We start from the raw sequence: 26112 nt of genomic DNA on the forward strand, positions 1-26112 counted from the left end.
AATTTGGTGGCTCTTTGCAGCTGTGATTTACGGACTTTCTCCTGTGTATCTTGCGTTGATGAATTCTTTATCGCTTTGCCAGGGGTCGTGGACTTTTATATAATTCCATTGAAGCCGTCCGTCCTCCGAAAGAATTTTGAGTACTTGAAATGGTACAGATGTCAAATTAGATGGATTACCGGCTTTAGCATTTGATACGTAACCGCGATGCTGGGAGAAAGAGCCAGGCTTAGAGGCAGTCTCTGTTTTTAAGTAGACTATTTAAACCATAAGACTGTGTTAATGTATTATTTATAAGGTTTGCTCCTTTACATTCCGTTTTCCTCTCTGATTTTTGTCTTGTAGCGTTGTCCCTCAGACCACAGTAATACTGAACAACGACCGGCAGAATTCAATTGTAGCCAAGATGGTTGGGCAGGAAGAGCCATTGAGCAGAACAGCGGATTCTCTGGAAAATATCCTTAGCAAGTTAGTAGCAGTTACGGGAATCCTCCCCCTTCGTTCCCTCCTTTGACAGACCAATATCAGTCTCTGCAGCAATTTGAAGTGGAAAATGAGGAGTGTTCTAGGTAATAGCGGGGGGAAAAACATTGAGCCAGTACTTGAAAATTTTATCAGGCTGACAGTTCTGCCTAGGAAAACCTCGTATCAGCAGTAAAGGTACAGAGCAATGCTTCACTCTTGATGGGGAAAGAACATCTCGGGGATCTGGGATTAGTTCCATATTAGTTGACAGCTGACAGTTGAAAGAAAGAGTGCCCATAGCTGTGTATTTTTTACACGGATGCACGATCACTTGGGAACATGCCAAGATCCTGTATTTAACCAACTGAAGAAGGAATATTGAGCAGCCCGGGAAGGCTTGTTAGAATTTGCACTATCTAAAGCAAATTTTAAATTAAGTGGAACTGGAGATTCTGGGTAGAAAATGTTCTTAAATAATGTGTTTTTATAAATTTTTTCTTTTTTTTTTGTTTTGTTTTGCACACTGGGCCTAGACTTTTCCATTGATGCAAATTTAGAAAGTGTGCATCTAAAATTTTTTATTTCTTCTGCTATTTTCCTTCCATTTTATTTTGCTGGATAGCTCTGAGTTATAAACAGGAGTAGGCTTGTTTAAAGGAGTATGCTTTTATAATACATTTAATTTTGTCAATTAGTGCTTTTATTTCCCTTATAATGAAAGTATTCCTGATGAAGGATTGTGTTTTCTCAAAGTTACGTGTTTTTCTCTTCCATAGTGCTGTTCCTGGACGTAGGCAGAACACCATAGTGGTGAAAGTTCCAGGGCATGACGACAGTCACAACGAAGACGGAGAGAGTGGCTCTGAGGCCAGTGACTCAGTTTCCAACAGTGGACAATTAGGAGGCCAAAGTATTGGGAACAATGTCACGCTTATTACGCTGAACTCTGAAGGTATGCTGATCTAACTGTAAGGCTACTTGAGCAAAGTAAATGGTGGTGGAATGAAGTAAGATTCAACTGGAAGCTTCAGAGATCGTATCATGGGTCCAACCTTGAATTGTTAGGCAGTACAGCAACCATCAGATAGGAGGGAATGAATCTGAATGAATTGTTTGGTGTGGTTTTTTGGTTTGTTTTGGTTTGGTTTTTTTAATTTATTTTTACTAGTTTTACAGGCAGAACAGCTAATTAAAATTACTTGTAAAATTGAAAACGTATGCCCCACTATAACAGTGTAGCTTTATATTTTAAACCCTTTAACACATTCAACCTGCAGGATTTCCCATCCCCAAGTTGAAATATTGTTTCAGGAAAATAAATGCCTTCTCTGGGAAATAATATCTACTAGTCCATCTCTTCCTGTAACTTATTACACAAGTGGACTGGCATAATTCTTAGGAATGTAAAAGAGTTACTTTAGCAACTGTAAACAATTTTTATAAGGAAATTCGTCATAAAAACAGACTGTTAACAGGATAATGTGAAGTGTCAGATTTTCCTGAAAATTCTTTAGGTCTTGGACACTGAAATCAAATGTAGTGAAATCTAAGAATTTTAGAGTAGCCTTATAAAGATACTCTATTTTATGTGGTTGGAAATATTGAAATGAATGTCAGTTGCTATATTGTAATCACAAACAAGGTGATACAAGGGCCACTCAGTTTTAGGTGACAATAACATGATGAATTATATTTTATGATTAGTTTGATAGCATCAGTGGGTTTTTTTTTTATGCAGATGTAATTTGAATCTTAGACTTCTATTTCATAATTTTCCTAATTACTTTTTAAAACATATTTTTTGAACGTTTACTTAAATGCTGTTCTAGATGTGGTAGTTCATATTTACATTCATGTACCAGAGAAGAATAAGTTACTTCAGGAAATTGTTGCAGCAGAATGCACTTAGGAGGTGACTTTTGTACTTAAGAGGTAAATGTGTTGTCTTTTTAATCTCTAACATTGAAACGGAAGGGCTCTAATTTAGGAGTGACTCAGTTTCTTCTGCATGATCATGATCTCCAGCCATTGGGAAAAGCCTGTTGGGTGTGAACAGGTTAGGATACAATCAGTGGTAAGGATTAATTCAAGATAGCCTGAAACTGAGTATTTAAGAGTGCACTCAGAGATTTCAGAACTAACAATTCAATGAGATGCTTTAAAACTTTGATACTTAGAAAACTGCAGAAGTCAGTCTGCTGAAAGTCTCATGCACCGAAAATTGTTTCCTTGAAAATGTTGTTCTAGGGCATGTGAACCTAGGATTCTTTGACTTTTATGGATGCTCATACAATATACACATATTATGAAGAGCTTCTAGGTTCGTTTCTGTCCTGTTTGTATGTTCTGAGGCACAGTTGCTTCCAAAGGGTATTTTGGGTCAATGGGGAATTAAAGACGACTGAGACTGAGGAGTTCCTCTCAAAAAAATGATCGGATTGGAGATAGTGCTGATATTTCAATGTGGAAATACATATAAAACGTACTTTTTGTGGAGTCTGTTAATATTTATACAGCTCTGCATCAGCTGTGCCAGGAACCGAGTTTCTAACATTAGGAGGGTATTTGTTGTATAATGCCCTTTTTGACTTGGTTGTTTGGCAGAGATTTGCACAGACAAATGCGATGTTGGCCTTTTATGTCATTGATGTATATGTAAATTTTGAAGAAACAGCTAATCCATTAATGTCTTCAGATCTGATTTTCTTCAGACCTTTAGAACACTCATCCGTTAAAAATCTCTCGGAGATTGATGAATGCTTTGAGAATCAGATTAGTAATCCCCCACACCTACCTCTTCTTGCCCTCGCGAAGATGAGAGGGGACCTCTTGCGCAGAAGGAATGCTAAGTGAACTAGCCTGCAGTGTGTCACAGAAATTAAATTATTAATAAAGGAAGTGATGAAGAATAATAGGTCTGTTGTGCAGACTCGTTTTCTTCAGCGGTAAAAGGCAAAAGTTACAGCCCCCATCAGCTTGCTTTCATCGTCCGTGAAAGAATTCTGAATGACTTCAAGTTCTCAAAGGAATCTCGATTGGTTGTAAAATAGGAGGGGGTGAGAACGGTGTACTTCAGCTCTGAGGGCCTGAGGCTCAACAACAGGTTTTCAGTATGACTCCCATCTGTCGTCTTGTGTCGAGAAAGCCAAACTAAACTGTGTTTATAGTTGGGCTTTAACTGGCTTTGGATATGGCATTGACCTGTGGATATTTTCGTAATTTAGTTAATAGATTTATATAAAGGCATTGTTTGCTCTCTGCTGGCTGTTTTCAAAGAGCATTTAATCATGTATGGTAGTTTTAAAAAATATTAGTGTTATTGCCTTTCTATTCCTGAAAAATAATTATACAGAAGCATGGAGCCCAGTTCCCGGTTCCAATAATGGTCTAGAATAAGGGGATTTTTTTACCGACTGAACACTGTGACTTTATTCCATCTCCAATTATATATTCCTCTTTTTGTATGTGCAGTAAGGCGCGTTCTCTCTTTTCTTTGAGCAACAGTTACTTGATTCTTTCTTTTACTTCTCAGAAAACTGAAAACGCTTATCCATTTCGCAGATGCTGTTAGTGGTCGGCAAAGTCTTGATTTTAAGATGTAGTATTTATGAACTGAAAGCATCTAGAGATACCGAATCTCTAATTTTTGTGAAACGTTGTGATTTTTTTTTTTTTTTTGCCAAATTTCACTTTGGAAATGTCCTTTCATGTGGGGATGATAGTAGAAATATCAACACCTGATGTATTCATTGGAGTGCATTTCTAAAAGTGGTGTTCATGAAGTGATGTTGCACAACTGAAGATAAAATCCAGCAAGAATAGCATTGCTCAGTATTGAATTACCAGCGTAAAATACAGTCTAGAAGGCTTACTAGTAAGTAAGCGACTTACTGTTTTTATTAATATCAGATTTTTGGCGTAGACAATATCAAGTGCATCCTTATTTAGCAAACTAAAAGGTAGTGTTTTTTTCATTTAACCTATAATTTTACCCCATCGATATTAATAACTGTCAAAAGTGATTAGTCTGTTATTGTTTTGAACACATATATTAGAGTCTGTCTTTCCTACTCTAACTTTGTTGCAGCCCAAGTGGGTCTTCTGGGGAAATTAGAGAAGAGCAGATGGTATGGATGTATAAACAGTAGTGTAAGTTTATAACCATGTGCTTTAGATGTAAAACAACTTCTCTACAAATGGATGATGATTTAATAATAAGATCAAAGCTCAAAATTCAGTTTTATCAAACTTCTCTTTCAAGAAGATATCTTCCTCCAGAAACACTGGTTGAAAGAATTAAATGCCACTGATCCTCTGAGTGTTTAAGTGGGGAGGGGACATCAACTTAAAACTGATTAATTTGCATCTTCAGTTTCTGGAGATCTGGATTGGAGCCTTCATTTAAATCCTAAGTAAAAAACCACAAACATCTTTTACTGTACTGAAACAAGGTACTGAATGAAGAAGCCCAGGTGTGCCCCACTACTGAACTCATTTCAGTAGAAATGCAAAAGCAGAAAGGTCTTAAAACAGCAAATGTACAACCTACCAAATAAAACTGTGTCCAGACTGCTCTATTCTGGTGATTTACACTGCTCAAGCAATGCTAATTGCAAGTGTTGTCCGTAAGGTGTACTTGACTTCATCATCACCCATCTCTTTTTTTTCTCTTTATTTTTCTGATTTAGGAAAAAAAATCCCCTCCTTGGGTTTTTTTTTTTTTTTTTTAACACAATGCATGAATGATGTTAAAAGAGGTCCTCACTTTAACAGAGAGTCATTGTTTCAAACCAGAGATCTTTTTGTTGTGTAGTTATCTTAGTTACAATCTTAGCTGAGAAGTTCTGATTTGGAAGAGCTTTTGGAGAGCTCCTCTGACTAAAGCGGACTATGTTGCCAGTTGTGAAGCTGTCCCTATCCACAGCGCACTTCACTAAATAAATCTGAAGTCTGGTTAACCTTTCTTTGGTCTTTCCCTCTCTCTCATTTGAAACATCAAAGCTGTATAGGTAACTCACAGATTGTGGTAGAAATGCAGCTAAGCAGTTTACATCAGGAGGTACATCTTTGTGTTTTCATATAAACGTTTTCTTTCTGAAGTGTGGCTTTTAGAGATGTGAAGTACCCAGCTGCTCCCATGTTTTTAGAAGTCTTCTGTGTCGTAGTTATTCTCTGAATACATGAACACGTCTGTTTTAGCAAAGATGGTTTCTGGAGGAAAGAATCCACCAAACATGAGTTATAGCATGACCTGTGAAACTTATAAACAAACCATTTTACTGTGTGAGTATCTAAGAATTTGGATAGAGGCTGGTTTTCTGAAAGGTTTTGGTAGATGAAAACAATGTAAATATAATGAAAATTAATGGTTTTGCTGTGTTCTCCTGGGGCAGTGTGTGCTTTTTCTTTAACCTGGAGGAAACCTGTGTTTAAAAATATAGGGAACTTTTCTTGTTCATTGTCCTCTTCCCCCCCCCCCCCCTTCCTTTTTTTTTTTTCTTTTTTCCTTGTCTTTTTCTTTTTTCTTCTCTTTTTTTTTTCTTTTTTTTCCCCCCTCAGCATGGATTACACATCTTTCTCATTTAATGGAATAAGAAACAAACATTTATCATTACGAAGTGTTTAAAGTAAATGTCAACAATTGATAGATGTGTTTTTCTCTTTTAAAAGTCCAGTTAATTTTGACATGAATATATTCTTACTGTAAGTTTTGGAGTACAGCATATTCTCAGTTTAAACAAAGTTGTGCTTTTTTTTAATCTTGAACTTTCTAATTAGACTTAAAAACAATGAGCAATTGATTAATGAAGAATATTTTAAAAACATCATCACTTGGGCCTGGTGTCTGTGTACATGTTATTTTTGTAATGGACTGTTGTAGATCTTCAGGAACTGTTACAAAAAGCTTGTTTGTCCATTTATGGTTGAGGATTTAGTTGCTCTGTGTGTTAAATGGTTTCTAATGCAGTGACTTTTATCCATCTGTTCAGCTGTGATTGGAACGGAGCTGATACTTCTCAGGTGTATTGAAGCTGTGCAGAATTGCATGACTTAAATGCCATGGGCACCCTCCAGCTTTGCAGAGTTCCCTGTATTATGCAAAGCAAAGACAGCACAGGAAGAGGTTTCATTAATTTCACTGATACGGTTTGGGAGTGGGAGAGCCATTACGTTTTCTACACTAAACATGCCAAATTTTTTTTTAATAGTTACGTGGGGGTTTGTGTGCTAAGTGATCTGATGGCACTATTCTATTTTCCTCTTCAGTTTTCAACTATTGTACTTGTTATGCTTTCAGGGTGGTAACAGAAGGAAAAGTTTAGATTGTTAAGTTATTTTGAGGAGACTATTTTCCTGTGCTTTCCAGAATTCTTGTACGTTTATAAAGATCTGTAGACTCTGAATTGGATTTCACCAACCTAAAATGCTACAGCTGATATTTAGTGTCCTTGCACAGAACTTATTTTGCGAATCAATTCTTTAGGCCTTCGTATCTCTGAAGATATCGGTACTAGTTGATTTTGTGGTAGTAAGGCCTCACGTATAGTCTCTGTTCATGAAAACTTTCATCCTAACACTGTTGCATTCTTTTGGATTTTGCCTTCCACTGCAAAAAGTAATCCTGTGAAGAACATTAGATCCACACTAGTTTTAAATTACAGACGTTTTAAACCTATAATATTAAATACCTATATTGTTTTCTGACTTTAATGAATTCTAGGACTGGTATGTGGCTGTAATCCTGTCAAGGGTTGGTTTTCAATTGCCTAAGCTATAACCTGGCAACCGTACGCACTTTCATGCTCACCACTAATCTGTTGAAAAATATTCTGACATTCTGAAATATATTTGTCTAAACTTTTTAACTGAAGAGTTCTAGCATTAGATGAAGAAAAGCAAGTTGCAGTAACTATGAGCAAATAAGTTTTGGTAAGAATGGTGAGTAGATTTTCAAATGATCAACACTTAAAAGGAGCCTTTTATGTTCTTAATAGATAACATCTGAGATGAAAATAGCACTCTTTTGTCTAGGTTCCAGTTACCTCCCATCTTATGAACTGTAAGGACTCCTCTCTGGCCTTATATTCAGAAAGCTGTCACAAGTATGATTTTCCACGCGTCATTTGAACCCCATCGTCTTCTTGCATCCCTTTCCCTCCTGCATGGCACCCTCGTTACAAAGGAAGACCTTGTCCTTTGCCACCTCCCAGTCACTGTTTAGAGTTGCTCTGACTTCCCCAGCCATAGATGAGAGGTTTCCTTGCTGCTAATGTTTTCACGGAGACTTTTATGCTTTCTTCTACTTCCTTGGGAGGAGATCCTCGTAACTATATATGCATCACTGTCCATAGTACTCGCTCATAAAACTGCCTTTTCTCATGGTGTTTACATAAAACTTAGCCATAGTTAAGATGCCTTTTAAGATACTTCTTCTTTTGGTGATGCCTACCATCTCAGTGTGTGTTGCCACCTGCCTGCCTCTCTGTAATCTGCCTGGTGTCTCCTGCGTTGTTCTTGGATTGTAAAATTGCTGGGTAAGGATGGTGTATTTGTTCTGTACTTACATAGTACCTTCCGCAACACTTGATTCTGATCTAAGACTGTTACACTCTTGGATTTATAGGAAACAGTCAGAACGTGTGGCTGTTGCTTACTTGTGATTTCTCTTTCATTGGGTAAACTGCTTGTCATTCATGTAGAAAAGATCACCCTTAGCTCATAAAGAACTCTTTCTGGTAAGTCTTGTTGAGCTTGCACTAAATAGCAGTGTCAGAATTTTACATTGTTACGTATTGTTTTACCGAGAAACGTGTGCAAACAGCAGAAAGCAAAGAATAGATAATATCCAAATATATTTACTATTTTTTTTGATAAATTAGTTTTGCTGTAATCAGGCAGTTGTGTGTTTCCCCGAAGGTGTTGAATTTTATTTTGAAAAACCTTACAAGAACTTGCTCTTCAAAATTTCACATTAGAATATTGGTAAAAACAGAATTTGCCTTTTTTTGTGCAGTTTATGTACAGAAAAAATGTTAACTCTAAGCAGCTGCTTTGATTTAGCTCAACAAAGCTCAAATGTTGAATACTTGCTGTTCAACTACAGAATAAGCTATCTAAAGGCATTGTGATTATTCTATACTTGCACACCTCTCTAGGAGATAGGAGAGCATTATTTTGCTTAATACTAGATATTGCTTTCAAGATACAAGGGACTTCAGGATGCAAGGAATATTATAATCACACTGTTCTTACACATATTCAGGATATGGTAACATTTAAAATATTTAATCTGTGACTTACTGTACAAACAAGAGGGGCATCTGTTCCTAAAACATTAATGCACACGATGTTATCCTTTTAAATCTTTCACAATAGAGTTACTGTCCTATTTTTAATATGGAAGGAAAAAAAAAGCAGGACCTCTCATCTTTGTGGTATAAGAATGTCCCGTTCAGCATTACTGTGCTGCTTTAAAAGCAGATATTTTTAAAAATGTCTGTGCACAAGCCAAGACTTTGAAATTACTAAGAAAGAAATACTGTCCTTAGTATCTCCCAAGTATGTGAAATGCTCTTGAACAGAGCTCCATGAAAGCTGGTTTTAAGTGATATAAATAAAATGGCAAGATCCGTTGATTTAAAATTTGGTTCAGTGAACTTTACACTTGATGTACTGACATAGGATGCTTGGCACCATATATGATGGTTTTGTGTCATATCTGCTTTCTCTGCATTCCTTTTTCCGCATTTTAAGACTATCAAAAGTACAGAATTAGAAATGTACACATGCGTATTTTTTGAGAAGATAAGGGAAAACTGGTCTACGTAGTGTGATAATTAAAGGATGAATGTTTTTCCAAAGAAAATTTAGTCACATACTGTCTCTTCACCTTTGCATCTGAAACAGCCATTTTACAATAGTAGTATTAAAGAGTGCTCCGAATTTGCTTTCCAAATGTGAATCCAGGCAGCTATTTGTACGCGGCCCAGACGCATCTGTCCACGGGATTTTCCAGTCCGCTGTAGGATCAAATCTCGCCTGTTATATGATCATTTGCAGTACTTTGCTTTTCCTGCCAAGCTCTTTATGACCAGATACAGTCTGCGAGAATGAAGTTTTAAATAGCAATCTTCTAGTACCTTAAAACTTCTAGTACCGTATATGTAGCTGATGTGAAGACACTGATGAGACTTCAAGAGCTTCAGTGACTTGTTAAAGCCAAAGAAAACTATAGAAATTGAATTGCTTTGTTGTTTTTTTTTTTTTATTGTTATTGGGAGCAAACAAATGAACAATGGTTTCTTCCAGGTATCTGTCACAGTGGCGGCTGGAATTAACAGTCTGGTCCACTGTGTAAAGTTAAATATAACAAAGAGACGATAAACAAGAAAGTGGGCAAAATCTAAATTAGAAATCTGATTTTCTGACATGAAACACATTTTCTAAGGGTTTAAAAAAGCCCTCTATGTCCACAGATTTTAATTTTCTCACTTTTATCTGGATTTTTTTTAGCTGATAGTTTTAAATTACAGATGATTGCATAGTCCTCATTTTCTACTTCTGTTGAACAAATTCCCTGGCCTTCCATGAGTCATAAAGTAAGTGAATCTCCTCTTTCTCGCATGGATTTAACTATATACTAAAACTGAGGCCTTATTTTTACTGAACAAGGAATCTCACTGCTGTTACGCTGAGACTTCTGTCCACACCATAGTATTTGCTGAGACAAGTATGCTTTGGTACTGCATGCCCATATATGTTCTTTCATGGTGCGTTGTCTGTCGGACAACTGAAGAAACCACGAGTGCAGGATATATTTTCAGAATCTCTGGTGTAGCGTGCCGGTCCTCTAACCTCTGGGGCTCAGAAGGTAACTGGAACTGCGTCTCTGTTAGCCAAATCCTTTGTGCCGTACAGAAGATTATACTTGGAGCATGAGATTCTTCTGTCTATCTCTCTTTTATATTTATGTGGAAATTAAACCTTTTTTCCCATGAGAAGAGTCAAGCAAAAAACTCCCGTTCTGCGTCCAGGGTCTCTGATGTTGGTGGATGCGTCTGTTGTACGCTTCCTTTTGCCGGAACTCCCAGCGTCTTAACTGCTTTTTGCGGTGGGAGGAGGGTTTGGCAAACATGGCTTTAAAGCTAGTTCTTTAACCTTTCTTTTAGCACAAGCTTTAAATCACATCGCTAGATTTGTAGGTTAATTTATAGCCCGATTGTCACTCTGTTCCTTATATTTAATGACAGTTAATAAGGCAGTGCTCTGTAGTCCGTCGCTTAAGTCTGTCGCTCTTGCAGGGGCAAGAGTTGACAGAATTTTATTTAAAAAGATGATGGTGAATCTTCTATACGTCAGCCAAAATAGTATTTAATTTCTCTAGAAATGGGAGGTTTTTTTTTTTTAGGTTAGGATTTTTCCTTTATTTTCTTCTTTTTTAAGGTTAATTCATCTTTCTGCCTTTGCTACCAGTCCTTTTTCTCTGCTGCAAATGCCAGATTTGCACCCAGCCTTGTTAGTAAAATAAACACAACTACTCAGAATAGTGGAACATGTTAATTCAAGCGTTTATGTGGGCAGGTGTCTCCTTTTGTTTTTCCTTGTTTTAAAGGAGTGATTGACAGCACCTAGGGAGAGAGCCGAGCCTAGTTTTCCTTCGAGTCTTACTGCTAATGCTCACGTGTCAAACTAGGGGAGCGTATCCCGATGGAAAGACGTGAGTAACGGTTAAGTGTCTGTCATCTCCCCGGGCGGGAAAACACATACACACGTCGAGAGCGAGCCTGAAAGCCACGGTGACTCTTGTCTGGTTTTTGTTCTCTTGACATAGGTTTTCTTGATACTAACCTTAAAGCTCACTCGCCCTGTTTCCATAGAAATCCTTGTTTGCGCAGCAGCCCCAGCCGCCTCTCGTCTTCTTGCACGTGCCTGCCGAAACAGAGGAACGGTCAGCTGCTTTGCGAGATAAAAGAAATGGACTTGGTACAGTAAAAAAGATTTGAAAACAGCGTTGAAAAGTGAACTAGTTCTGGATTCAGTAGAATGGAGATAAAGGCAAATTTTCTGATCTTTAAAAAAACATTGAAGAGGAGCTAGAAATTAGTCTGTCTGTCATTGAAATGAGCTTCTACGTACAGTGAGGACATCAGATAAAAATGTCAGGACTTTTAACATGGGAAGTAGAAATGATCAAGAGCCACTTCTCTGGTGATACAATATTTGGTGTAAAGAAATGCAAGGAAGTACCTTTCCGCATAGTATTCAAAATGCAGCAAAATTAACAGCAGAAGAATACTTCAGGGTGAAAGAAAAATGGTGTGTGATTAACTGAGTTACAGATAAGTGTGTGCGTTTATGCTTCATGCTGAACGTGAGCCAGCAGTGTGCCCAGGTGGCCAAGAAGGCCAACGGCATCCTGGCTTGTGTCAGGAACAGCGTGGCCAGCAGGAGCAGGGAGGTGATGGTGCCCCTGCACTGGGCACTGGTGAGGCCGCCCCTCGAATGCTGTGCTCAGGATTGGGCCCCTCACCCCAAGAAGGCCATGGAGGGGCTGGAGCGTGGCCAGAGCAGGGCAGCGAGGCTGGGGCAGGGGCTGGAGCCCAAGGCTGGGGAGGAGCGGCTGGGGGAGCTGGGGGTGCTCAGCCTGGAGAAGAGGAGGCTGAGGGGAGCCCTCATCGCTCTCTGCAACTGCCTGAAAGGAGGCTGGAGCCGGGGGGGGTCGGTCTCTTTTCCCCAGGAACAAGCGATGGGACGAGAGGGAACGTCCTCAAGCTGCGCCAGGGCAGGTTTGGGTTGGATATTAGGAAACACTTCTTCCCGGAAAGGGCTGTCAGGCCCTGGCCCAGGCTGCCCAGGGCAGGGGCTGAGTCCCCATCCCTGGGGGGATTTAAAAGGCGGGGAGATGTGGTGCTTGGGGACATGGTTTAGTGGTGGGCTTGGCAGTGCTGGGTTAACGGTTGGACTCGATGATCTTAAAGGTCTCTGCCAACTTAAACGATTTTATGATTCTATGATTATTTTTAAGAAAAGTGTGTTCTTTGACTGTATTCTTCCTCCCCAGTGCTTCACTCATTATTTGTGTTTTGGTAGTCTTTAAGGAATAGAAGAAGCTGTGTATGGTTGTAGAGTGCTTAGTGGAGTCCTGTCTCAGTATCTGGCTATTACAATGTATGTACTAAATAACCTGACTCATCTAGATTCTATCTAGGTGTCACGTATAATGCCTGATAATACACGTAAAGAACCATTTCAGTAAGCATAAAAGGATGTTGAGTGCTAGGAGCTTCAAATGATGTAGCTTTAATCAATAGGGTTTATATGCTTAATTGTTGAGAGAGAACTTCCATCAAACTCCCCGTCTTTTTTTCTCTTCCCTTATGCAGTCTGTCTTCTCCGGTACCACACCGCTTGTTCAGAGCAGTTCTACCTCCCTCATAACTGGCACTGTAATTTTTTTTTTGTGTGTGCCAATCTCATCGTATTTGCTCTCTGCAAAATGCTAGATGTATTGGCAGGCCGGTAGGAACTATTTTTATATACGATAAAGGAATAGTTTAGCTTTTGTGCCCTTAAGTAGCTGCAGTGAGACAGTAGAGTCATGGTTAACTTCAGTCAGTCAAGTTCCACTTAATGCAAAACGATTATAAAGCAAATTCTCTTTCTGTTGAAGCTTTTAAAGCAGGAGGAAAATGGAAAAGATAATTTAATGTGGGGCTTTTGTTGATAGGTCAGAATAACAAGATAGTGTCTTTTTTCCAGGCTGTTAGCAATAAAAGAGCAGTTGCATGTGGTAAAAACAGTATGTTCTAAACTCTGTGCCAGTAAAAAAAAGAGAGATGATTTTGCAAATTGAAAAAAATCTTTGCTTCATGTAGATTAATAGTGTTTGTTAAAAAAGATTGCAGGTGAAAAGCGTTCTATAAGTAGTAGTAACTCTTATATCTAATAGTAAATCTGTGAACTGGTAAGGAAGTAAGATTTTGATAGGATGTAGAATCATTTTCTCAGGCTTCCTAGATTTTCTTTGAAAAACTTAGACATTTATCCAAAGAGGTTTTTGCTTTGCCAGCTCTGCCCAAATTTTTATAAAACAGTCAATTTATCTTCAGGAGGAGACTGTTGTTTTCCCTGATAATGTTAACGAGACTTGTGGTGAGGCCAGACACCGTGGCATTCAGAGCAAGCCATAATTAATCTGAACCACCTTATTTTTCAGATGGCACCTGGTACTGTGAGCAGAAAACAGCTAGCGTGCCCTATTACATAGTGCAGGATAAAAAGTAAGGTTCAGATAAAATATATATTAAAAAAAACCTGCGAGTGTATAAAAATATATTCAGAGCAGAGCATTAAGTTCTGATTTCAACAGACGAAAGTTTGAGGGACTAGCTGCTACATACATCAGCAATAAATATTTTTCCTCACAAATGATTATAGTTGATAATCTGATGTTGATAATGATATATCAGTATTGCTTAATCTAACATTTGCTTCATACTGTCATTATTCATTGCAATAAACTTGCATCTGACATGTGGTATGACTCAACCAAAAGGTCATGTTGGAAAAGTGTTTTTTAGCGTTTGAGTTGCTTTTATGTTGTATTTTATTGCGTACTTTTGGCATGTAGTCTAGTAAAATACAGGCTGCTTAACCTATGCCAGTACTTGGAAATAAAGATACTGCTTGCTCAGGGGTCCTGTTCGATGTGCAAAGGATATGCTCATCCCTCTGAACTCTGTCACCCTATTTTGTGACGAGAAGGCTTAGGGAAACCAGGAATTTGTGACTTTGTATATACCATGGAACTCTGCTTTCAAGGCATTTAGTGAAAGAGGAATCACGTAATTGAATGACTTGTTCACATTTTTACCACACTGACGGTGTGTGAAACAACCATGAAATACTACGAAGCTCTCGTATGGAAGGGCTGAGTGACTCCTGTCAGGAAGCTTTGTTTTACTCCACAAAGTTGAGCAAACATAGAAATCAAATCCAAATGGTCTGCGTCAGTGAACATTGAAACAGTACTGGAATGTTGTTCTATCCAGTTTCTATTAGCATTGTCAAGATTTGTACTGGAAATTTTGTTTTTATCTGGAATGAGAGCCTCATCCGAGGTCCTGTGTTGCATCCTCCACTTCAGCAGGGACTGGTCATCCTTCGGAGCTCTGTTCTGGTTCCTGGTTAGTCTTGAATCCACTAACTTTTGGCATTGTCTGCAAAGATTAATTTCAAGTGAGCGTTTAGTATTCCTCTTAAAATGAATAGGGTTTTTCCTGCCAAACTGAGAGGCTGGGACAGGAATCAAAAGGCTTCTTTATGTATAAAATGTGTGTGTGTATACACAAGAGAAGTTAGGTATAGTTCTGCTGCTAATGACCTTATACTTCACTAGAAGGGAAGATGCGTTTGGCAGATGATTAGCGATTAATTCATTATGTTTATGCTGGGCCCGTTCCTTGGTGAACTGTGTGATTAGGAAATAACATAGACTACTGGCCAGTAAATTTGAAGAAAGACCGACATTTTGATTGGGGTCTCTGGCTACATTTTCAATGATTGTCATTGCTTGAAATACCCTTTTAAAGTGATTAAATAAGTTACTGCTTGCTATTGACTATAATTTCTTCAATTTATAATCTTTATATCAATTTATAATCTTAGACTCATTTTAATCTGATGCTTTTGGGGAAAAATGTGGTTCAAAGCTGTTAGCTGTTCGTGAAATTAGCTGTACTTTAAGAATATTATGCGGTTGCAGTAATCTTCATTTTTAGGGGGTGACTAACTTGATGAATAACACGGTGAATATAGCGTGCTCTTTCAGCTGTTGGCCTCTAGTTTGAGACACTTCAAAAAGATATCTGAGAGCGAGTTAGACATCTGGACTAATGGCACCAGTTCCTCGTGTAGGCCAGAACATTCATGGCAATAACTTTTGGTCACCATTGGTGTGGATTTGAGAATAACTCTTTATCTGTAGCAAAGTTTGTAAGCCTGTTGGTTTTGCTAAATTTTAAAGAAGTTTATGGAGACTACGAAGAAAACTGAAAGAGCTCAGGATAACTTAAAAGTTGACTGTACTTGATCCTGACTGTTTCATTCTGTGCCACAATTTGAATTTCCACAATCTCTGTTTTTAGAGGATTACCCCAACGGGACATGGCTCGGAGATGAAAATAATCCTGAGATGCGGGTCCGTTGCCCCATCACCCCTGCTGACATGCTGCACATCAGCACGAACTGCCGCACAGCCGAGAAGATGGCGCTGACATTGCTTGATTATCTCTTCCATCGGGAAATTCAGGCCATCTCCAACCTTTCGGGCCAGGGGAAGCATGGGAAGAAGCAACTTGATCCTCTCATGATTTACGGAATTCGCTGTGAGTATAATACTGAAATGTTTGAATTCATACTGTGTAGATAAGGCAGAAACTGTGCTACTTGCAGTTAAACTATGTTTTGTAAGAATGGGGTATGTATGGTTGTTGCCAGACAGATGTTTTGTTAGCTTTTGTTTATGAAGGAATCCTAATGGGCCGGTTTAATTTAGTTTGTTGTGGGTGTTCACCAGAAATTCCTCAATCTTGAAATCTGAATTCAGATTTCTTTGCAACTACCAGCTGTGAGCGCACCAAGTGTAGTAAGTATCAGAGAAATACTATGTTCTCAGATAGTGGAACAAGTAATAAAACAAATTACACAAATTTAGATATTGTTCCACGTGTTCAAAACAGTACGATCTTGAATCTTAGTTTTTTACTTCCCATTTATGTATATTATTTCAAAAGAGTTGCTGCCATTGAGATGGAAGAAATTTGCAATCTCCACTGAAGGAGAGATTAAGTGTCATAAAGTCTGTGGATTCATAACAGGAATGCATATGATGCTGACGTACTTCTGTCTGCTCCAGTGTGCATGAGGCTTTTGGTTATTAAAGCTATTATGCAGTAATGAACAGTAATATCTGTATATTACTTATATTGAAGAAGCAATTTTTGTCAGTTTAAAAGGAATCAATTGTGTTCTGCGTAGCCACTAGTTTTAAGTGAAAAGGAGAATCTGGACATATGCGTCTTGTTCATATAGAGCAAGGACATACAGAATATAGTATGCATAGCCACTAGTTTTGAGTGAAAAAGAATCTGGACATATGCATCTTGCTCTGATACCGTGACTTCTAGTAGAGGATTGCTCGGTGAATGCACTGAGGACAGCGAAGTCTGTTCCATGTTCTGTGGTGTAAATATTTTCCAGAAAAGGAGGTGGGTGAAGGCCTCTCAAACAGCCAAGCAAGCATTCAGCTGTAACAAGGGTTACAGCTCTTGTGTGATACCTTTGCTATGCATGTAAAGAGGGAACATTTAAATGTTAGTGTGGAATTAAGAGAGAGTAAAAATGACCAGCTTTACTAATTGAACTAGATTTTAATATGCCAGTAGATGTCACTGTTAAAAGATTCTTTATAGTCGCATCTTATGTAGGTCACCAATGGATTAGTAGAGTGGGAATAATTTGTTATACCAGAGTGTTTTGTATGCAATTGCCAATTTGCAATGCCAATTAAGGCTTAAGAACATAGCCAGAGAGAGCTTATTTTGAATGGTGGTTGAAGAATTTGATGTTTTGTTTTTATGCTTCTGTTAGGGCAATGTGTTTGATAGTTACATGGTAGGAAACATGAAGAATATTTGATGATGAGACTGCTGTGCTTTCTTCTTCAGTGTACTGAAGTGAGCTGCGGAAATACAGTCCTATCAACCTGCTTTTGTTTCTAGGAATTTGCTGGCAAAACTAACCCATGCAGTTTGCTGCATTAGGCCAATTTTTGTCTTATTACATACCTCCAAAACCTTTTTCTCTGTTGATCTCATCGATGTAAATGACCTTGTTCCATTGTGTTTTTAAAACTTAGATTTTTGTTGACAATAGTTTTTAGAAACATGAAGAAAGGAATCTTGCTCCAATGTTAAAGCAAGTCACTAGCAGCTCTCTTCCCCATCACTTAAATCTGTGAGCACAAATCAAACGAGTGAGTTTATAACTATTTGTGTAGGAAGAACAGGTTTTTGAAAATGTGAGCATGGGGAAGGAATGTGCTCATGTGACTGAATGCTCAAGCTAGGGCTTATGTCATTTATATGAAGCATTCTGACCATGAAGAAATCGGATTATAGAAGTGATCCCTGCAGTTGGAAAAGGTCTGCAATGGCAGAAATGTAACAGCAGTGGATCAGAAGCAGCAGCACTCTGAACAATGGGCACAGAAACCACTGGCCGTGTCTGTCATAAGCACGGTTCGGAAGGTTTGGGGTCCAGGTATCCGAAACAGAACTTTATTTCTTCTTCATGTAGACTAGTGTGTTGCTCTCTTTTGGGAACCAGTCCGTTACAAGCTAGGGATTGTGCGTGCCTTCTGGAAAAAACACACCTTGGGTGAACCTGACCAGAGTTTGCTTTTTTGGGTACCTGAACGGTAGTGGTTATTGAGATTTGCTATCAGCAATGACAGAGAATCCTGTGGCAACAAATGATGAAAATGCATGTAAACTCGATGAAGCAGCAAATTTAATAGTAACAACATTGGTCCAGAAATGATGATTTAATGTAATAACCTACTATGTCATCACTGCAAATAATTAAGTTGAAATGAAATGTGGTTTCAATAGCCTGTTTATGAATTTGCTGTGATGTGAGCGAGCGTATGGGTGACTCGTAACCGTTGAGGATGGGGTTCTGGCCGTGTTCAGTTCAGTGGCAGAACTCCTGTTTGAGTTCAGCTGTGCCACAATTTCATCCCTAGTATCTGTCAGAGGGGTACTGGGAAGAGCCCTGCCATGCCGTAGCCGCTTTGCTTTACCGGTCCATAGACAATCTGTTTTTTTTTTTTTCTTTAATTGGTGAAGCATTGTTCCATAAAATCTACCCAAAACTGAGTGCAGTGCTAGCGTGGGAACTACGTTAGGTTGTTGTCCTAAGAATGCGGTTTGCTTCTGCTCTGAGCAGTACTACTTTGATGCATTATTTTAAACGTAAATGAAAAGATCTCATGTCATCAGCCTCACTTTTGCCAATCATAGCTAGAAAAGCTCAAGCCAATATAAAGGATTTTATTTTTCCTTTTGTTTCAAGTGTCTCAAAGTTTGTCAGTGGAAAGATATTCCTTCCTTTGTTTTTCTAGAGGAAAAAGAAAACACCAACCAAATCTGTGTTTAATAGAGAAAATATTTTGTATAATATGCAGAAACTATAGAACATGAAGAGATGTATGTTTATTAAAAATTCTTGATACACTGCATAAGGTTTACCGCAAGAGAGATGAAAGTTTATCTTTGGAAGTATAAATTTTCACTTGTGGTATAAATTTGCTTGTGGGGTGGCAGTGGTACTGAAGAGAGTTTTTGGGCAAGAAACCAAAGTGACTTAAACACGCTGTGTGTCATTAAGTAGCTCATTGCTTCAGCCCCACTAAAAATGTAGACATTTTCTGGTGAAATCTGATATAGGAACATCCGCAGTTGTAATTTTCTTTATGTAACAAAATACAGGTCTCTCTTGAGATTTTACAGCAATCTCCACAAATGAGTTTGAAAAAACAGATTTCCAAATTCAGAATTTTGCATTTATAAGAAACTTTATAGCACAAAGAATGATTTTGCATGTCATCTTGGAAAAAATTGAGAGGGGATTTCTGAAGTTCATAAAAGAAAAGCTATCAATAGTTCTTATTCTTTAAAATACTCTAAGTAATTAAATGAAAACAAAATAACGTTAGTTATTTCCTGCGTGTGTAACTTCGTTAGTGTGTCATCTCTGTGAAAGCCTCTTGCGCGTGTGTTTTGCAGACTCTTGCCCGTCATTTTTTAACGTATTTGTCAGTTTTGGCCAATTACGACAAGAGGCTAGAAGATCAGTACCTACAAATTAAATGCAGAACGAGTGGTTGGGTGAAGGCAGGAGATACAAATTCACTAATGGCGTTAAGGGGAACCTGTGCCCTTAGTTCAGTTGTATTATTGGACACCAGAAATCCTCTTTCGGCTCCATACGGTCGTCTGTTGGTCAGGGACCTATTTATGCATATTGAAATAACTCTCACATGGGGACATGATTGTTGTTTAAAAATAAAACCAACCAAATGACCTAAAAAACCCGGTACCCTCAGAGGGGAGGGCACCGTGGTGGAAGATGTATAAGTAGTGTTGTAGCCAGCCTAGTACTATTCTGTTGAATTTTCCCACCTGCTTTGAAGACTCCTTTGTAGAGTGAATTTTTGCTGATTTCTGTTCATGAGTTAACATTTATTCCGTCCAGAATACACCCCTGTCATTTAAATAACATAGGAAAAGAGTGTTATCTGAAAATACCTTATGATAAAGTCTGATTTTTAACTATATGGTAAATGACGTGTATTCTGTTTCAAATGGCACATACCTTTACTTTTTAAGATGCCATTAAAAATGTAGAATAGAAAGAAATTGGTAGTCAAAGCTTGGTGTTTCTATTGTGTCATAATACTGCTTCCAGTAAAGATGGGACCGCCTTTCTACTCTGCCAGTTGAAAGAGATGTTGACGCACTTCGATAGATGAATGAAACATGGCTACGTCCTCTTCTAGAGGGCTGTTCAACTAGAATTAAGCACTATACTACAACTCATTGACACAACTGCTGCTTGAGAAGCAGACCACCCGCGTTTGTTTAATAGGAAACACATTTGACTCCTGCTTGATCGTGTAATGTACGTCAGTGAGATCAGCGTATGTATAGATGCATTCGGGCACGTAACCCAAACACAATGCAGGTTGGGCCAGTTTAAGCAACTTGTAACTCGTCATGTCAGATCTGCGGATCGCAGTAAGTCACTACTGTTTCAGCTTCGCCTTTGCTTTTAATGAAGATTTTGATCTTAATAGCAATGCAGGATGAACAGCAAATATACCACACTTCTGGCTTTCCTAAGCATTATCATGCTTTTAAATACTGGAGGAAGGGTAGTAAGTTGCTTCTCATAGACAAACTGGTAGCTCTAGTGTTTCTCGCCAGTGGATCTGTTTTATGAGATACTGCAGACTGTTGCTATTATATAGAATGATTTATATAAATAAACATTACAGTTACTGAAAGTGTACACTATAAATACAGAATGTATTTAGTATTTTCTGTTTTTTCATTTTTCCACTTTAAAAAAGCCTTTTTTTATTGCTGTATTTTTACAAACTATACCCATTTTTCCTTTTATCTCCTTTTTTTTCCTTCCTAATCTTTGTATACTTCTTTGCACTCTCTCTCTGGCTTCCTTTCATTTCCTGTTTATAAGTCTGGGCTTCGTGTGTCTCATTTCCGAATATCGTGCTAGGCACTAACTGTCAGAGTGTATGGTGTATATACAATGGTTTAAAACAGTGTTACACCTAGATGCAAGAGAGATCGCCCCAAGTCTTGGTTATCAGCAATTGTAGACGTGCATCTAGACCTTGGATTCCACCAGGAGACTTGGAGAACTTCAGGAAAAACGAAAACTTTTTCAAATGGGCATTTTGTCCTCTCTCTTTAATATTTCATCAGGACTAGGAAGTTGGATGAATTTCTGTGACTTGGATTGTTGCGACTACATTGCTGATTCTCGTTTCAATCCATCCCCCTTGACAGACCAGCTAACTCGAGAATCAGTCATGCTCTGGATACTCCGGAGGTTTGGGGGGAAGAGGAATGGGTTAGTGGCAGTGCTCAAGCTAGTAATTTGTTGAGGATCTCTGATGTTTTCTGTTGGACCCATGCTTCTGTTTCTTCATTATATAGGACCTTAACTAATCTTCCAAGCTATAGTAGTCTGAAAAGAAGTTGTGTGGTTTGTATCCGCATGGCTGAGCTAATCTTGCGGTCCCTGGAAATACTTTTTGCCAACATTTTCTTCTCCTAGTAATAAATACCGTGGACTGTAGCTCTCCGGAAATAAAAATTCGCTTCAGCCTGTTCCTTTGAGGACTGCGGTGTTATCAGATGCCGTAGTGCATTTCTTCTCAGCTGCCAGATCGTGGCTTAGAGGTAGGACAAACTTCATTTTACGGTTTGAAGGGTTGAGCATAAGCAGACAAGAATTTGCCCAGTTCTGCAGCATCACGCCTGTGGCAGATGGGGGAGGTGAAGCAGGTTCTCCGGAGCTGTGTGCTATTCAAAAACTCTACTCCGAGTCTCACCAAGTGGACCACCTCCATCGGACAATTTCAGAAAAGCTGCGTTGTGGTTCATTCTGAAGTCCATGAGAGAGGTGACTGTTGTTGGGAGCAGAACTTGGGAAGAGAGGAAGGAGAGTTGCAGAGGTGTTGAACTATCTCATACGCAAGAAGAGAGTGAGAAGCCAAGTCTGAGAGTTCAGCACATCTTTAAAGGGAAAGAAGTGAACGAAAGCATTTCTGTTGTGCTTTTTGCATATCCAAAAAGCATTATCGCTTTTTTTTGTACAGCACCCTCGGGAAAGGCCTTGTGATGCAGCACTGCTGCTTTTTTCAAACATGTCTTCCTCAGAGCTGCAGAAGTCTGGCTTCAGTTCCAAATAGCTGCTGCTTTGTGAATCAATTAAATGCTGCCACATGGAGGGAAGTGATAACCTCTTTTGAGGCTAGGCAAGAAGATAATATGAGAACCCATTGAGTTTATCTCAGCGCCGCAGTTCTCATAAATGGCATCAATGCTGGCACTTGCTTACTGACTTTATGTAAGCACTGTAATTTAATGCTGGCTGTTGTTTTCTTCTATCCCGGGCACTTATGTTTATTTCAATTACTTTCCTGGCCAGTTACTGTTTAATAAACTGAAATACAGGCAGCAATTTTGGGAAATAAAAAAAATTGTTGGCAGTGTGTTTTCTCTCTCCTTCTCACACTTCTCTTGTTGGTCTTGCATTATACAAGCGACAAACTTAATTTTCCGTTCTTGAACGTAAGCAGCTGCTTAGCCTGTCAGTCGCAACGGCGATTGCATGTAACTTGATTGCGCGTGATGTGCTGTCAAGCATTTGTGAGTTTGTAGGCTCTACAGAAAGAAGAAAACTAATGCATTAGGTCACTTGGACCATCTCTTTCCAGCCGATGCACAGTTGTTCCATCCTGTCAATACTTTTCCGCTTTGGCCAGACGTATTGAAAGTACGTGCTGAAGTGCGCTGGTCCTCGCTTCTTGGGAGGCAGCTAAAAACATTCAGATATGTCTGTGAGCATAAAAGCAGTTTTCTGAGTGACTTTAAATGTTGCTTCAGGAGTGTATAACGAAAAAAGGGGCGAGCTGTGTAATTTGTAAGAAAGATGTGCTCATTGGGAAAGTTACTGCTACAGATACGATAACTTAGTTGAACGAGTGCTGGTTTTTTCTAATGAAAATCAAGGGAGTCTTGCGTGGATTTCAGAAGTCATTGCATATTCATGTATTAACAAGCCCCAAACCCTGACGTCAGCAAGGAGTATTTATAATCTGTGTGTTGAGTGCGATGTCCGAGGATCACCTTTATCGATACTGAAGATCCACCCGAGCTATGAAGTTGCAAGTGAAACAGAGGACTCTTTGTATCACGGTTGTACTAATCACTGTTTTCTTTGGGCTGATTCCTCCATACGTGGAACTTCTCCAGGGTTATGACTGTGTGCGTGGTAGTTACTACAGCGTGCAGCGGTGGTGTCCCTTTAGGGCCTAATTCAGAAGGATGCGGAACGTGCTTTACTCTTGGCATCTGCGGAGGAGGCTGGTAGTTACGCAGCGTCACTCAGGCTCAGTCCCTGCATAAATAAAATATCCTAATGACCTTTCAATGGACTCCAGACAAGAAATATTTTCTTTACTATTGAAGGCATATAAATGACAAAGTTGAACTTTTATGGTGTGGTTTTAGAAGACAGGAAGAGTCTAAGAAAGTATTTGATCCCTGACATTTTGAGAGGACGAGCAGCTCAGCCACCAAAGGCAGATTGATCAGCGCAAAAATAATGTATGCTCATCTGGAAAACGCATTGCTGCATGCGAGGAGAGCTGTGATTTCACAAAATCCCGTAAACGGAATTCCAGAAAGTTGCATAGCTTTTCCTTTCCTGGCTTTGAACTTTCTTTTCTCTATTTCTCAAGGGTTAAAAAGCGAAGCGAGGAGATGCCTCAAGCTGACCGCAAGTAAAATGTAAATAAATTCCCGCAGCGTTCAGGTTTCTGTCGTGCCAGTCCTTTCCAAACCCACAAGCTCCTTCGGAAGGGGAGAAATTTTCGCTGTTGATTCATAAGTGAGTTTTTCTTGGCGGCACGTGTGGCGGCGTTTGCCATCCAGATGGGCTCCCGAGGCACCGCGGTGAGGCCTTATGTAACGGGCTGTCTCGGGCAGGGGGGGTTAAAGCAACAACCCTCCTTTTTCCATCGGTGCTGTCAGACGGCGTTGTGCTGCCGTGTAAAAGACAAACAGCTGTTTCATCCGCTTCTCCGTGAAATTGTGGCTATCAAAAATGACCTGATGTCTGGTTATTGGCAGCGGCTCCTTAAAATCAGAAGCATTTATTTCGATTGAGCTTTATTGCTTCAATTTAGGTGATTCCATTTGTTTCGAGCATCAGACTTTGATTTCAAACAGTAAATTGATCCTTTGGCAATAAACACATCATATACTTAGGTATGTTCCATTCCAAAACAGAATGATGTCCGATAAACCTTGTGGGATTGTTTCTCCCAGTGAGTAAAAGAAATAGCAAGATCTTTGCTTGCTGACTGGGATCATAAATGAATGCTCTGACGTTTTGAATGTGCAAAACTAAAAGGTAAATTTAACTGAAGACTGAAAAGCATGGTATCCCGTGAGTGCATTTTTATTATGCAAAAAGAAGGTAATGGTTATCGTGAGCGCATTAGGTATTTTATTTGGAAGGAGATCGTTAGTGGCCGGGTAGATCAAACGAGTGTTGGAGTCTTTAGGTCCTAATCTTCATGAAAAGCCATTTCAGATGAAAATGCTTGTGCAGTCTGTATGGAATGCTGCCACTGCAATTTTTAGCTGCACAGCTATAGCTATATGAAGCATGCAATTTTGCTTTCATACTGAGACCCAAGTGTTGCGTGAATATATGTATCTTGGGAGGAAATGAAGCACAGATCTTTTTTCAAGGTATCTTGTTTTATTTGCTGTGTCTTTTTGGATTTTTGCAACGTGTTTTTTAGAGCAAGCAATGTGATTTCTCTTAAAAACGGGGGAAAAAATAGAAGGAAACGTATGTCATTTGTCCAGTGTCGTAGTCGTGGAGTACCTCTCAGGTAATTTGTGAACTGAGGCAAGTCTGTAGTAGATGACATGGAGACTGTTCTATGTTCAGATGATAAAACTTCTGATTTGATCTAGAATTATTTTCTTGTGGGGTTGATTGATTCATTTCATGAGTTAGACACTTCATGGGTTTGATGATGATACTCTGGTTATTAAGCAGTTACATTCATGCAGCTGTTGATATTCTGTCATCATCAGGGAAAAGTGATCCCAAGGCCCCTACAGGAACGCCTTACGGCCGCTGCTGTAACACGCCGTGGGGAACTTACTTCAGTCAAAGCCTGCAACCAGGAACATCAAAAATACTCTATTCCTGTAGTAATTAATTCGCTCGCTTCCATTTCACAGCGTATCTCTGGTTCTGCTGTTCTGCTGACCTTTTGTAGCACTTGGCGCCTGCTGCGAGGGAGTCGGGGATTGAGCAAACGTACACATGCACGGATAAAAATGCTGTCGTTTCTTGCCAGGATGGTAAATTTGACGCTCCACTAGATGGCATTATTTGCATGCTTATGGCTGGCTCTTGAACAGTCAAAATCGAACAGGTTCTGCTCTTGGTAAAATAGATAAAAATAGACTGGCTGGTTTTCCAGAAAGGTGGTAAGGTGTGTCTGAATGTCGGAGCTCTTCTGTTTTGGAAGAGGATACGTTGGTAGAATTTGGAGATTCTAGATGCTAACTATTTTTATTTTTGTTTTTGTTTTTGAAACTTCTGGTAGAGTCCTGTAGACCTGCATGGGTCCTCTGAATTTGTAGAACATGGGCATTTAAAATAATTTTTAATTTCAAGTTTCCTCTGGTTCTGTGATTTGTTAAAAAGGAAATATTCAGGCAAATATTCTAAATAAGTATTAATAAATAGTAATGAAATATTCTGAAAAATTAACTTCTAATAAAATAAAATTAGATGTTAAATATTCTGGTAATTCAAAGCTATTTATTTCTTTGAGGAACAGTACATGTCCAGGATGAAATCTGAGCCAGATCTGCACATCAGGAAGGTGCTCACTTTTCTCATGTAACATGTGATTTCAAAACGCTTCAAATCTTTTAAAATACAAGACATTCTATCGGTGTTTTAGAGCAAGAACAGGGAAAGAGAAACTTTATGCCTTTGGGGTTGCACTGCTTTCTCATAACTTAACAACAAAACAAAACAACCTCCCCCCCCCAAACAATAAACAAACAAACAAAAAAACTGTCTGGATGTTGGAGACCACGTATTTTCCCCTAAGCAGAAAGACTTCTGGCAGCGAGCTGTAAAAGGTGAATGGCCTCTTGCAGTAGGCCTGTGATCTGGTACGCTTGAGACAAACGCCAGCGCTAAATGTGGGTGCAACCAGCTGTCTGCATCCAC

At 39.0% G+C, this 26112-nt stretch overlaps 1 protein-coding gene across 7 annotated transcripts in view; it reads left to right on the forward strand.

Annotated features, from left to right (window-relative positions):
- BANP (BTG3 associated nuclear protein) overlaps positions 1-26112 on the forward strand; it is a 155042-nt gene that overhangs the window by 36290 nt on the left and 92640 nt on the right. For all 7 annotated transcript variants that reach the window (XM_087739724.1, XM_087739727.1, XM_087739728.1 and 4 more), the window contains 3 exons: positions 346-468; positions 1242-1417; positions 15612-15851. In XM_087739724.1, the coding sequence (XP_087595850.1) occupies positions 346-468; positions 1242-1417; positions 15612-15851 (539 nt within the window). The remainder of the gene's footprint in view (positions 1-345; positions 469-1241; positions 1418-15611; positions 15852-26112) is intronic.

Source organism: Nipponia nippon, unplaced genomic scaffold, assembly GCF_047370975.1.
Source record: "Nipponia nippon isolate SJK-2023a ecotype South Korea unplaced genomic scaffold, ASM4737097v1 scaffold_7, whole genome shotgun sequence".
NCBI classification, from domain to species: Eukaryota; Metazoa; Chordata; class Aves; order Pelecaniformes; family Threskiornithidae; genus Nipponia; species Nipponia nippon.